At 33.7% G+C, this 13,687-nt stretch overlaps 2 protein-coding genes across 7 annotated transcripts in view; one reads left to right on the plus strand and one right to left on the minus strand.

Annotated features, from left to right (window-relative positions):
- Window positions 1-11,871, minus strand: part of LOC106101295 (patronin) — a 47,416-nt gene extending 35,545 nt beyond the window's left edge. For 5 of the 6 annotated variants that reach the window (XM_013280466.1, XM_013280464.1, XM_013280465.1 and 2 more), the window contains exon 1: window positions 9,353-9,715. In XM_013280466.1, the coding sequence (XP_013135920.1) occupies window positions 9,353-9,475 (123 nt within the window). In that variant the 5' untranslated portion in view covers window positions 9,476-9,715. Of the gene's footprint in view, window positions 1-9,352; window positions 9,716-11,479 lie in introns of those variants that run through there. The other variant, XM_013280463.1, reaches the window with a different exon arrangement.
- A 224-nt stretch (window positions 11,872-12,095) lies between these two features.
- LOC106101296 (luc7-like protein 3) lies at window positions 12,096-13,684 on the plus strand. The gene is made up of 3 exons (XM_013280470.1): window positions 12,096-12,615; window positions 12,773-13,104; window positions 13,464-13,684. Exons 1-3 carry the CDS (start codon window positions 12,225-12,227, stop codon window positions 13,548-13,550), a joined length of 810 nt encoding a protein of 269 aa, XP_013135924.1. The 5' UTR covers window positions 12,096-12,224; the 3' UTR covers window positions 13,551-13,684.
- The last annotated feature ends 3 nt before the right edge of the window (window positions 13,685-13,687 follow it).

Genomic DNA, 13,687 nt, shown 5'->3' on the forward strand with positions numbered 1-13,687 from the left:
CAATTAGTACATGTATGTTGATTCCTAATGCTGTTTGTACTGAACGGCGCAAGGTTAGAAGCCAACGACTTAATACTTGATACTATAACAGTCGATTTACAAGGTTATAGACGATTTCAGATCGTTAAGAATATCAAATACGATTTACGGGATAAAAATCCCTCTCAAATATGCGCATAATGTGAGCGAGAGACTAAAATAAATCTTTCAAACCTGGCCGAGTTTAATGGCCACGACTAGCCTGCCGCTTCCTGTCTCACTGAGGACGACTCGAAAAAGGATGAACAACAAAAATAAATTGGTTAGTCACGCAAAATAATTTACCTGCCGACCGTGGAGGTTTTATTACTACGTTAAATCAAAGTGTAAACAAAGAGCCAGGCGACGTCGAATAGCAGATGCCGGAAGAGTTCCAGGTATCGTATAAAACAGGAACCGAGCAAAAACAGCGTAGTACAGGGAATACATTTTGAATATTAAAAGCTAATATTTTATGTGGAGAGGATATTCTATTCACGCGTTAATCTCATTTCCATGCTTTACCAAAATAGCCAAGCTGTATTAATGTATATTCTTTAAAACTCCTAGATACTTGTATATTTTAGTACTTAAATTTTTTGTACTTAAATTAGATCAAACCAGCCGTTTGTCCTTTGTGTAAATTCTGAAGCATTGGGTCCCCTTACTGCAGACGGTCGCCGGTCCGTTCTAAGATTTCCCACGGGCCCTAGACATACGGAACGAGGACAACACGACATTTACACTCGCTCTAGAATCCAGTGACGATGATAAATAGCGGAATACAGACCAATGTGTAATTGAAACTATGTCTGTAAAGGAACCTTTTCCTTTTCTGTTTTTATTAAAAACAGTATAAACCATATTTTAGGTAACGGATTACTGGTAATTAAAAATGTATCTGTTTAGCGTGACGAAAAGCTTCATTATGAAACAGAAGCCGAATATCCTACGGGGTTACTTCAAATAACTCTATCCCAATATTCCGAATTTCATGAAGCAACGGAAACGTTTCAAGGAAGTTGTTGCACTTCAGAATTACACATTCAATGAGACGAGGATTATCTTAGTACAATTGCTCAGTACTTCCAAACACTATCGAAACTTACACAGCGTGCCAGTTGTATTATCGAATGGGGCTTTCAATGTTCGAACAAACAGTGCATTGTACCTTGTAAGAATTGTTCGCTTATCGCATCTGTTATCAACAACACGACGCAAAAACTAGTTCTAGCGCAGGCTTAAGATCACGCACACTTAGGCACACTTCGTAATTTCATTAACTGTGTATTGGTACATAATTGTTAAACTGCTAAAACTATTGGCTTGATCTTGTGTAAATATTCAGAACCTCTGCAGAGTAAAGACTTTACTTGTAGTTTATTTGTCTTTTAAACAGTATGGAAGTGCCCACATAACACCGAAGACAAAAGTCACCGCAACCGCAAACAAAATCAAACAAAAGATCAAATTAGGAAGCGAGTAGCGAGTTGAAATAACTCACTTTCGTCACATTGCACTCAATTTATCACTCTCAAAGATCACAAGTAAAAAACGAGACAATAGGCAAAATGCTACGGAACCTTGAGTTTGAACTTGACTTATTAACGCGCACGATCGAACGTACGGAAACATAAATACCTAAACATCTCATTGATAAAGTAACTGGTTATTTTATGTCACAGGCAAGCCGTAACTATATACGGTACTACATAATCTTTCATTATTAAAAAGTTACTCTTACTATCTAGCGACTTTTCTAGACAAAAGACAGTAGCAAGTATGTAATATTTGGCAATTGTACAATAGATTATTTTAATATTTAACGACACGATAGTACACAGTAGAGAACCAACTAAAAAATCGAAGAACAATCTCTAATCATTCATTTAACAAATAGCAAGAAACAAAACACAAATGAACGGTGAATTTTTAGTAATTTTACCGCAAAATTCAACGCATTTTACAAGGTCAGTTTTTAGTTGGACAAAAATTAACAAATAATTTATACATGGGGTCGTATAACTGGTTTTATAAATTCTTTGCTAAAACATTAATCTTAATAAAAAATGTATTTGATGATAAAATAGACGAGACTTGGGTTATGACGTAACTAGTATAATAAATTTAAACCCGTAAGTTTAAAAAATTTAAACTTCACATATTTTAATGAGAATAGAATTTAAAAAAAGAATTTGGGGTACCGTTTACAACATAAAACGTGCTTAACAAAGCATCTACGCTGGTTGGTTGTTTACAAAGTATCATTAAAAAGACAAATACTGTTTTTAAGAACAATAATATTGACAGTGACATCAGCCATCCGGACAAGCGGTCAAGATAAAAAAAAAGATAAAACATCCGATAACGCGCAAGGCTTTACAAAAAGTAAATGTAATAAGTGAAAGTAAAAACACTTTAGAAACTTTAATCAGCAACAATCATGCCTCTTTTTATTACTTAAAAGAATTTCTTTACATGTAATACTAAACAATATTTTAGATTGGGTTTTAAAATTTCATCAAGGGCAAGTAAGGTACATTGAAGGCAGTTTTTTTTACAGGATTCGTGCCTTCATTCAAGTAACTAAGAGTTAGAAAAATGAATACGCATGCAGTTTTAATATCAACAAGCTTAGTAGCAAAGTATGTAGGTAGAGAATAAAGCTTCGGGTGATCCAAAGACATAAATTCGACCTTCATTCTTTTGCACTCATGTAGTTCTTTTAGGTATCAAGACTACTTCTAACTATATCAACGTACAAAATACTTTAGAAATCAGACATCTAAAAGAAAAGACGGTCAGAACATTATGATAGCATAAAAACATCGTCATGATGTGGAGAGTTGTTCAAACACGAGACATTAAGTCGTCCAGATAAGTCTTCGTTTCACATAAAAATGACAGTCAGAGAGAGTACATTCTACAAATGTACGAGTACAAGAAAATATTTATTCTCTAATAACATTACATATAGCAATGTATTAAATTCTGAGACCTAATTAAAAACTAGATAGAGATTTAAATCTTATCTTACTAATATTATAAATGCGAAAGTTTAGATGGATGGATGGATGGATGGATAGATGGATGGATGTTTGTTAGCATTTGTAGTCTAAACGGCTGAACGGATCTCCATGAAATTTGGCACAGGTTTAGAGCATAGTCTGGAAGAACACATAGGCTACTTTTTATCCCTGGAATAGTTACGGTTCCCGTGGGATTCATTGATTTAGTTTTTTAATGTTTACTCGATCATTCTGCAACGGTTCCACATATCTTATTGAAATTTGGCACAGATATAAAACAAAGTCTGGAGTATACATGGGATAAGCTTCATCCCCGAGAAATGTACGGTTCCCGAGAGATACGTTGCTTTTTGTAATTTATATAGTTTGTATGTTTCCTAATAACACGCGTTCGAAGTCGCGGGCAACAGCTCGTCGTATATACTTTTAGTCTATGTTCTATCTACATTTGACATTGTAATAGGTTACGAGTGCGTAGCTCAAGAACTGTCGTCAAGAAAAGACGATCGATCTTTAAAGAATTTGTGTTCCAATGTTACTACGACCTTGAGTCTAAGAAAAAATATGTATAAAAGGCTTTATACATTAATTTACACATACAAGATTTATATTACATTATTGGATATTAGATTATTTACATATATAGGAAACTGTGCATTCCATTGACCAAAGCCGTGGAAAATAACCGAGATAATTTATAAATGCTTAACAAAGTAATTACTATTCCATAGATACCACTGACTTTATTTATGGTACTGATGTCGCCTTCACGCACGTATACTTTACAATACGATTATGAAAACAAGCCTATTACTTTTATAAAAATCTTACCACCTAAATATAACAATTAAAAAAGAGTGAGAAAAGTAACAGAAACGATATAAAAGCCATAGCCCTCTAGTTTGACGAAAACAAAAGAATGAAAAAGCCACAAAACGCGATGACTTATTGACATTTAAAATCACGTCAAGGTCATCAATGACATAATGCTTATAGAATAAATATAGATAAAGATGAGATTACTGTTCCCAACTAAAACTTCCCATGCGATTGTCAAGCATGTAAACCTTGACATGGCATGTAATTACAACACTATTGCGTGTCATTCCCTAACACGGCAAGACTAATCTAATAGTCGGTCGTAGACTCTACAAAAATTGATTATTATACACAGTATCTCAGTATGTAATCCTGATATCCAGACATTGGTGTTGACAGAAATCATCTAATCATACTTCATACTAATATTATAAATGCGAAAGTTTAGATGAATGTTTGTTAGAATTTGTAGCCTAAACGGCTGAACGGATTTTGATGAAATTTGGTACAGATGTAGAGGACAATCTAGAAGAACACATAGGCTACTCACTTTTGTATTTTTTTTAATACCACGCGGACGGAGTCGCGGGCGAAATCTTGTTTATGATTTCCTTATAACATTCATATGTGATACTAAAATTGATAAAGCCAAAAATTCCATTGTGTAAGCTATCTCTATTCATTGATGGATAGGCATTATAATACATTTATCATTAATCGACACTTTCACATATCAAATTACGTAACAAACTATAGTAAACACACACAGTACATTATACTTATACTTATAATATTATAAATACGAAAGTTTATATGGATGGATGGATATTTGTTAGAGTTTGTAGCCTAAACAGCTAAACAGATCTCCGTGAAATTCGGCACAAAATTCGGCACACTGTTTTACAGCAGTCTGGAAGAACACATAGGCTACTTTTGTTATTTTTTTAATTACACACGGACGAAGTCGCGGGTTTAATCTAGTTTATAACATTTTACATGCAATTCCGCTTAAGATATTAAATTACAAACTTATTTGGAATTCAAAAAATAATCACGATAACGTTACCTGTAAGCGGAATATTTCTTCTAAAAAATTGCTCCATTTTTGAACTAATAGTACGTAACATAAATCACGGCGATGTAGTTCGTTGAACTCGTCAGTAGTAATTTAGCATCAAAAATACAAAAGGATTGCTGCAAAATAACAGTTCCCTAGCTAACCGCATAACAGACCACTCGAAAGCCATACACGAAACGAAAACTATTAATTCTCAGTACACATACACTACATACATTTATGTATAACACATACAAAACAAATGAAAGTTACTACTTAGATGACCTTTCTCTTATATTAACTCATGACTTAATTACATAAGGCTTTGGTTTTAACGTATAATTACGATATTATATAAGCTAAACCTCCATTTAAATAACAAATGAAATCTTTACCTTCCACATATAATTAGTGGAATCATTTCTTTGTAGTATCACCAATCTTCACACTCTCTGTGCGGTTTAAAGCGATGCTAATTTTTGATTACCTGTGCGATTGCGTACTCTATGATTACACCTTCATTAGCGACATTGACTGTAGCTGTTTTGGTGCTTTCATTTCATTCGTAGAACTTCAAGTGTCAGTTGTCGCATCAACTTTCTAAGAACATATCATACGTGATCAAATTATCGGATCCTTCGTGAGTTAAGACGTTTTTAATTCTTTTAACATAACAATTAATAGACGACTTCTTAATATTCTCCGAAATATAACACTAGTTAAAATTTAAAATAAAACATTGATGCTATTAGAGACAACAGTTTCTGACTACCGATAAAAAAGGTTTGCAATTTTGCAAATAAGTTATCGCTCAACTAGGATCGGTGTAATCAATGTGTTTACATTTTAAATATTTAAACAGCATTGGTATTCGTAAAACACTTAACCGGTTTGTTATCTCAGCGTGCGTTATTTATTGCAAATTTACATTCACGTTTAAAAGATAAATCGAACCTTGAGGATAACAATAAAAATGCATGTGTTTCGTTTTAAAAGCTATCTATAACTCCATTTATTGCTTCTTCTTGTCGTCAAAGATCTTTTTATATTACGTAGGCATCGTATATTAGTAAATCGCTAGATTACAAAAGGAGACCAAGGCGGGGGCCAATCAAAAACGCATCAAAACAATCAGATGTTCCGAATGAAGACGGAGATACGGCGAATTTAACACCCGCGTTACAAGGTTACGTAAAATGTACCAGAGTTTGTACCTTGCTAAAATAGTATGGGCCAGTGGGACGGAATAGTAGGCGGAAGTACGGATAAAATACCAATGTCGTAAATATTACACAAAACGGGCATAACACATCAATTATATTTTAAACAGATTTAAATTTCAATTCAATCTTTGAATCAATTTCTTTTCTAGCTTTCTAATGCAATTACATTTTTCGATATAAACAAGCAAAGATAAATTTCACTAACTAGGCAATATAGAAATGTTTCTCATGTACGCAAACGTGCGGATATTAAGGTAATTAAAATATCCGGCTGGTCATTTTATCGACTAGAAAAGTTACTTGTAAATAGTTCTCAACGTCAGTTGCAAATATGTTTTGGAAATCTTTAGACGCGTAATTCTCATGACCACAAAGCTAAACAAACGGAAGGAAAAAAAAATAGCCGTTATAAATTATCTATATCGGAATAATTATCGATTTTACTCATATTGATCTAAAAATAAAAGCCTTTGTATACTAGTTTCCAATGACATTTCGTATAATTAGAATTCCTACAGCAAACAGTGTCGTTTCCCGCAATTCCGATCACGTATTTAATATGAGTTATCTCTAACTTTGTCCGGAAGTTCAGTATAAATTGACTTAACAGAAAAATGGACAGACAGGATATACACTACAAAAATGGTACGACAAGGACCTGTATGTGAAGAAACATACTTTAGTATGTTTACCTTTAAACATACTTTTAGTTCAAGCAAAAACAACAATGGAGGTATCCAACAGACCTTTATTTTTTAGACCGTGAATTAAAAAAATATTTTTATTACTGAAATGTTCAGTTTTGAAAGCGCTAATAGGAGCGATTCTATCATGTTTAAATTTAGATTTTATAAGAACACAAAGCCAAAAATTTTTTGTTAATTACGACACAAAAATAAGAATTGTGTGTACACGCGATATGAAAAATTGCTGCATTACAATTTAGCTCAAATGAAAAGTAGATTCGATAAGGCCGTGATAAATTATGAAAGTATTCAAATGTTCAATACAAAATAAAGCCGTTTTAACAAATGTGTTGAGAAACAGTGGGAAAGGTGGTCGAACAATCGTTTTATACTACCCACTACACGTTTTCATTATCGCAATTGTATTGGTCCGGCGGAGTTTTCACTGCGCGAAATTTATAGAGATATCTCGTTTTATGATTCCCTTTGGCCGCTTTTTCAGTTTTACGAACAAACATTCGGTTCAGATTTCGATTTAAGCTCTTGTATAAAATACCTTACAATACATTTTAATGCTCGTTTCACATTTTAAAAAATACTGAAAAACTTGTACAATAGGACTATAAAGTAACTTTTTTATGTTAAACTAAGGTTAAATAGAGGTCAGCTCAATTAATTAACTAAAATGTAGAGTAAAAAATATAATTTTAGTAAACAGTACATCGGGCTATTAGAAAGGTGTCACGGTTACGAAATTACCGTTTTAAATGTTATAATACGTTGTAAAAAGCGCTTATGATTGTATTATGGGGTACAGAATATAAGGAAAATTCAAATTTCTATTACTTACCAGAAAAACGTCTAGACAGTAATGCTGTTAAAGAATTTACAACATTATTAGTATCGCTCTGATTATAGGATTTATCAATAATCTCTATTACAGAATATAGAGTGTAACAAGAAAATCACTGAAATTCTTGCAATCTACCTGACACTAAGAAATTTTTTTCCCGACCTGAAGTTCGTCCCCGCGGTATCCTTTTAACTTTTACCTAAAAGCTCAAACATAATTAAGAGTTTCACAAGAGTTGAGACAACCCGGACCATTATTACTATTATTATTACCAACATGGGCTGTTTCTTTACTCGAATTGACGTAAAAGTGTTTACAAACTTACGCCGAAGAGATAGCTTGGATGGTACAAGATATTAGTTCAGATTTAATTTCCAATATTAAATTGAATTAAATTACTCGACTTGGTCAAACTTGGTATGGGCAAATATCTGTAGATGATGTGGGTCGACAAACATCATTGCGATGTTCTCCTTTCGCGAGCAACCAACGAGCCGTGCACTCGAGATGTTGCCACGGTCTGTTGGGCCAACCTTGGCAGTCAATCCTGCCCCATCCCGCATCCCGGTGGCCAGATGACGGTGACATCATCGATATAACTACAACTATGTAGGAGGTCACCATGTGTCTCGACAAGGCCGTATAAAAATCGATGGGAACGTTTCCAAGCGCCAACTTAAAAAGGAAAGTCGGGCTAACGACCCCGCCTTGGCCGGTCACAGCGGTCTAATAGCCGTAGTTTTTTTAATAACCTAATATCGCACGACACCGGCCGCCTGAAACTTCGCCGACTATGGACTAAGCGTTAAATAAGAAATGAATCGATTTTTACGTTACTTTACGATCTGACTAACCGAATTAGAAATTTATTAGCGGCTTGGGAGCATTCGTGTCGGTCGAGCTTTTTGTTGGTATCTTATTTAGATATTTTAATATGATTTACAATAGATATAATGACTTACTTTCTAACAATTTACAGTAGTAATTGCGTGCGGATTAAATCTTACGCGGTGAAATGCTTAATATGATAAAATAGAAATTCTTAAGATTTTTCTTAGAACAAAATTTCTTGCCGAGTAATAGTTATAATATGTTAAAGTTAGATTAGGTATTACTTTACTAAATTCTATATTCTTTACAAATGTACTAAAACCAAATTCCGTTTCAGATAAACTCGTTAAGGAAGTCCAGTTCAGACATTACCGATTTAATCAATCTAGTATACAAAACATTAGAATGTTAACAAGGAAAAAATGTCAAATAAATCATGACTATTTTTAAAAAACGCTTCCTTATCGTAAAGTTCATGATTGTTATGTTAACAAACTAAGGTGTGTTATCGCTTTATCAAATAAACAGCGAAATATCGATATGCAAGGCTTCGTAACGCGACCAAGTGTCGTCATTATATACATTCCTTGGACGTCCATAGCAATACAAAACAAGTACTTGATAATATTAAATCAAAGCCGTTAACGATATAGAATAAATTACCAAGGCAGACTAGTTTTGTATACACGCGTTTACTAACAGTTTAACCTCCTTTACAGACATAAAATATGCCATAAAACAAAGCAGATTTTATTTACAATTTGAATCTAAACTGTCATTGATAGGAGTATATAGAATTCGTGTTTTCATACATATCCAATCTGTAACATCCTTACCGAAACAGCAACCGAAGTGGTTGTCGCGACATCCCCAGTAACATCCACACCCTGACCGTCGGGGGCGCTCAAGAAACGGCGCAGTGTACCGTATCCAGACGCGGAGGCCACCATGGCTACCATATTTAGCACAGCACCACACTATTAACTACGGACTAGACCACTGGTAGTGCAGTAGAAAACTAGTATTAAAGAAATCAACGGATACCAAATTAATAGGCCACCGGTACCAAAGTTAGGCTACTGGTACTGCAGTAATAGGCTGGTACCAAATTAATAGATATATGGTACTAGAGGAATGGCACCACTGGTACGGTCACATAACTCTCGCGCGTTCCTCGGCTGCGCGCGCGCCGTCTCGCGCCCGCCGTCAAACTGCGGCGCCGCGGTTTCCCCTACCAACGCGTTAGACCACTGTTTGATGATATACAGATTTGTTAGTCGTCCGTTTCCGTCATATTAGTTTCGTAAGGCATGGTAATTAAATGGGACAATACCAGAGGGACTGTTTGATGTCTTTTATCGTTTTTTTACATATTTATGTAGGTTTCTTTAGAGATATTAGGTAATTTTTACACAACATAGTCAATTTGCAGATAAAGAAAATATATATTTTTTTATATAAAATAAACAATTAATAATGTTAAAAATAGTAATTATTAGTGAAATTTAATAGTCATGTTAATAAACACTTTTTAATCCAGTAATTTAAGACATTTAATAGATTTTGCTTAAGTGCATTAATTTGTTAAGTAGGAGTATAATTACTTAGCAAATTGTAAATATTATTATGAGAAACCTTTAATTTATCATAAACTACTTGTAAAGTGGTCATTTGTTTGTATAATAAACTCAATTACCTCAATAAAATATTGAGATATTTCTGTTACAATTTTTGCCTTTCATAGCCTAATGTTAACTCTTTTAAAAATTGCACCAAGGTACAAAACTTTTACAATGTGTTTTTTCATATGAAATATGTGTTTCACATATATATTAAAAAGTGACAATAAATGTAGATTATGGACGTGAATTCCATTACTCTCTGTAATCTAAATGGCTGTCCAATTATGGTAAGTATATGTCATTCAGACTTTAATACTGTTAACAGTTAACAGTTACAGGAGAAGGAGATTCCAAGCAGTCCATCACCTAATAACATTGAGTCTTGTGTTGTATTTCAAGTTATATTTATTTTCGATTCTATGAATTAAACAATTGTTGTCATTGACCAAATAGTCACACCCTCTTAAGGCTCCCAGCCCTTGCCGGGTTGGGTAGGTCTGGTTTATGTCTGCCTTCCTGGCTCCCATAGCCCTGTGTTGGGAGGTTCAGAGGCACCTGTCATCCTTATCTAAGGGCCGAAGCAGTGTTAGAGGAACAGAGAGGTTTAGTTTGTATGCCCCATTATGGGGAGAATCCCACATAACTACCGCACTTCCCAGGTGCGGAGTTTGCATAAAGCATTCCCTTCTGAAAAAAAAGGCTTTCAGCCTTTCAATGGAGACATATAGTGAGCAGGTGATCATGATGGTAAATTTTCATGTGAATGTAGTAATTGTGTATTCAAAACAAACGGCAAAAAATGCAGTTGTTTCATTATCAAATAACAGGAGCTTCAACAATATAAGATAAGAACTCATAATAACAAATAAGAAATCACTCTTGATAACTCTATCAAGATATGATTTGTCTCTTTTTTATAGAAATCAAATTATGAATATCCACATAAGGTGCATGAACAAAAGGAGGCCCCACACATACTGTTTGACTAGTATGGAACATAACAATGTTCTAATGCTGGTAATTTATTCTGCCTCAGTGTGGGCTGAAGTCTACATCACCCACACTCCACCTTGGTTTTATTTAATGATTCAGACATTATAATTTAATAGAACTTGCGTGAAATTCCTCAAATGACCTTTTTAATGATTATCATTCTAAAATCATTGCATTATATGTCATCAAAATGTTGCAAAACTGTGTTTGACTACAAAAATAACTTAAGTATGAAGAATGTTTAAAAAACAGCGTTTATCACACATTAATATAATATTTGACAAAAGAACATGTGCACAGAGAAGTGAAACTGCGATCAACCGGCAGTTATAATGATATCGGCCTCACCTGTTTGGTGTCCACAGTATCTGTGGCCTCCATGTTGGCATATGTTCGCTCCTTCCTCTCCATGGATTTGAAAACATCAGAAACGCTTAATCCATTTGCTGGATCTACTGAAGGTACACAATGCAAGCATAAACATATCAAACGCGACGGGTTCAAAATTTTCTAACGAAACAATGTCAATGATCCAACTAAACACGTTCAACACTTGCAAGTGCACTACACAAAATATATTTTTATGTTTTATTCAATCACAACGTTGGACGCATTACTATTATTTCTCTAATAAACTATAGCACCTATAATTGATACTTAATCTACAAATGAGAAAACACTGCTCATCACCATCTTATAATTTCACACATTCCGTCATCGAGGCCGACTATAACTGGTCGCTGCCCTAAGTTGTTTCCATCTTACGCATGTTTGCTTAGCTGTCAATTGTATTTAAAAATGTTCATTTTAAAAGCTTTACAAAATTGCAACGTTTATTTTTTGTTAATCAGATAATTAATATTTCAAAATTATATTATGTAAAAATATTTGATCATATTCATGAATGTTTATGCACTCTGTGCAACTGTCTTCGTCTGTGCCTTTACTGTAAAGCTGTCAAATTTATAAACGAAAAACGTCATGTAATTTTAGATTCATGATTTAATGTTTTCATGTAAATTTTGACTTCATTTCAATGTTTTATGTCGATTTTGAATTTCAAATAGGTGCATAGCGTAAACAAATTCTTATTATGCCACGAGAAAAGAGTCGATATCGGGAAAAACGTAGTTCGTCCTGCAGTTCTGAAGAATCATATGAAAGAAAAAAAACTAAATCCAAACATAAAAGACGTTCACGTACACGAGATCGTTCGGAGTCTAGCAGTCATAGAAGAAAGCGTTCGACTTCACGATCAAAATACAAACGCCGAAGCTATTCCCGTAGTGTTTCGAAGGAGCGTTACGAGACAAAGTCTAGGAGACGATCTTCGTCTCGATCCAAAGCGAAACGCTCGAAACGATCTCTGTCTAGAGACTATTCCCGCTCAAGATCAAGTTCTCGGAGTAGATCTAAATATAGCAAAAGTAGTAAAAAACATAAGAGATCACTGTCATCAAGCAGTCGAAGCTCTTATGAATCAGGTAATTTCAGATGAAATTGTAATTTAACTGTAGACAAAGAATAAGTTACAAGTCATAGTTTTTATGATATACAAAAGTAATAGCACCAGACTATGGTTTACTTCAATATCTTAATAATGTATCATATCTAAAATAAGCATTTCTAAATTATTCGCAGATCACCAAGTAACCTCAAGAAGACCAAACCTAGATGATACAGAGATAAAAGTAGAAAAGGCAATCAAAGCAGCAGAAGCAGTTGGTTTGACCATGACAAAGATACCAAATTATGACTATAAAGATATAGAAATTAAAGAGGACATGCCAACAATACATGATAGAAATTTAATAGCGGAATTAAACAGTGATAGTTTTGTTCCAAAGTCATTTTCATCATCGAGAAATAAAAAGCAATCCCAGAACATTGTAATAGATTTGAATTCAGAAACGGTTAAAGTCCCAGAATTGGATATTAAATTGAACAATGACGATTCAATTATAAATTTTGATGTGAGTTTCTTTATACTTCTTTTCACTTCTTTTTTATTCTTTCGTTGTATGGGGTTAGTATTATAGTAATTGAATTATTATAGTATTCATATAACTAGACAGTTGTGAACTTTACATGAGTTCCTGCACAGAACATAATTTTAGGTGAAAGAGGATGCAAATGGAAAGGTATTGTGCAGCACTTTGTCCACACTGAAATAAAAAAAAACCTAATAAGTGGCTTGTGTACATCCCGACTGTGTTCTACAGATCTGTGTCAAATTTCATCAAGATCCAGATACTTTCTTTCCATCCATCTAAAATTTTGCATTTACAATATTAATAAGATGTAAATTGATTGATCATTCTTTTAATTTCAGGAAATACCAAGTGAAGAAGAGCGTAAAGAAATGTGGGTGAAAAAACTTTACCAGTATAGGAAAAAAATGCTTAAAGGCGAAATTTAGAGTTCAAGATTATGTGTATTTTACATAAAATATGTAAAATACTCTTTTTGTCAGTTATGCATTTTAAAACTCAAGTGGGGTAAAAAATTACAAACAATATTTAATAAATAAATTATATTTTTGGTTTATGTTTTTAT

The sequence above is a fragment of the Papilio polytes genome, unplaced genomic scaffold, assembly GCF_000836215.1.
Source record: "Papilio polytes unplaced genomic scaffold, Ppol_1.0 DF823991.1, whole genome shotgun sequence".
In the NCBI taxonomy this organism is placed as follows: Eukaryota; Metazoa; Arthropoda; class Insecta; order Lepidoptera; family Papilionidae; genus Papilio; species Papilio polytes.

What these genes read in the sequence shown, in the direction of transcription:
- LOC106101296 (XM_013280470.1), top strand. Translation starts at nt 12,225, where the DNA reads ATGCCACGAGAAAAGAGTCGATATCGGGAAAAACGTAGTTCGTCCTGC. An exon ending in TCGAAGCTCTTATGAATCAG is followed by an intron (nt 12,616 to 12,772) that starts GTAATTTCAGAT and finishes AATTATTCGCAG; the next exon opens with ATCACCAAGTAACCTCAAGA. An exon ending in ATTCAATTATAAATTTTGAT is followed by an intron (nt 13,105 to 13,463) that starts GTGAGTTTCTTT and finishes TTTTAATTTCAG; the next exon opens with GAAATACCAAGTGAAGAAGA.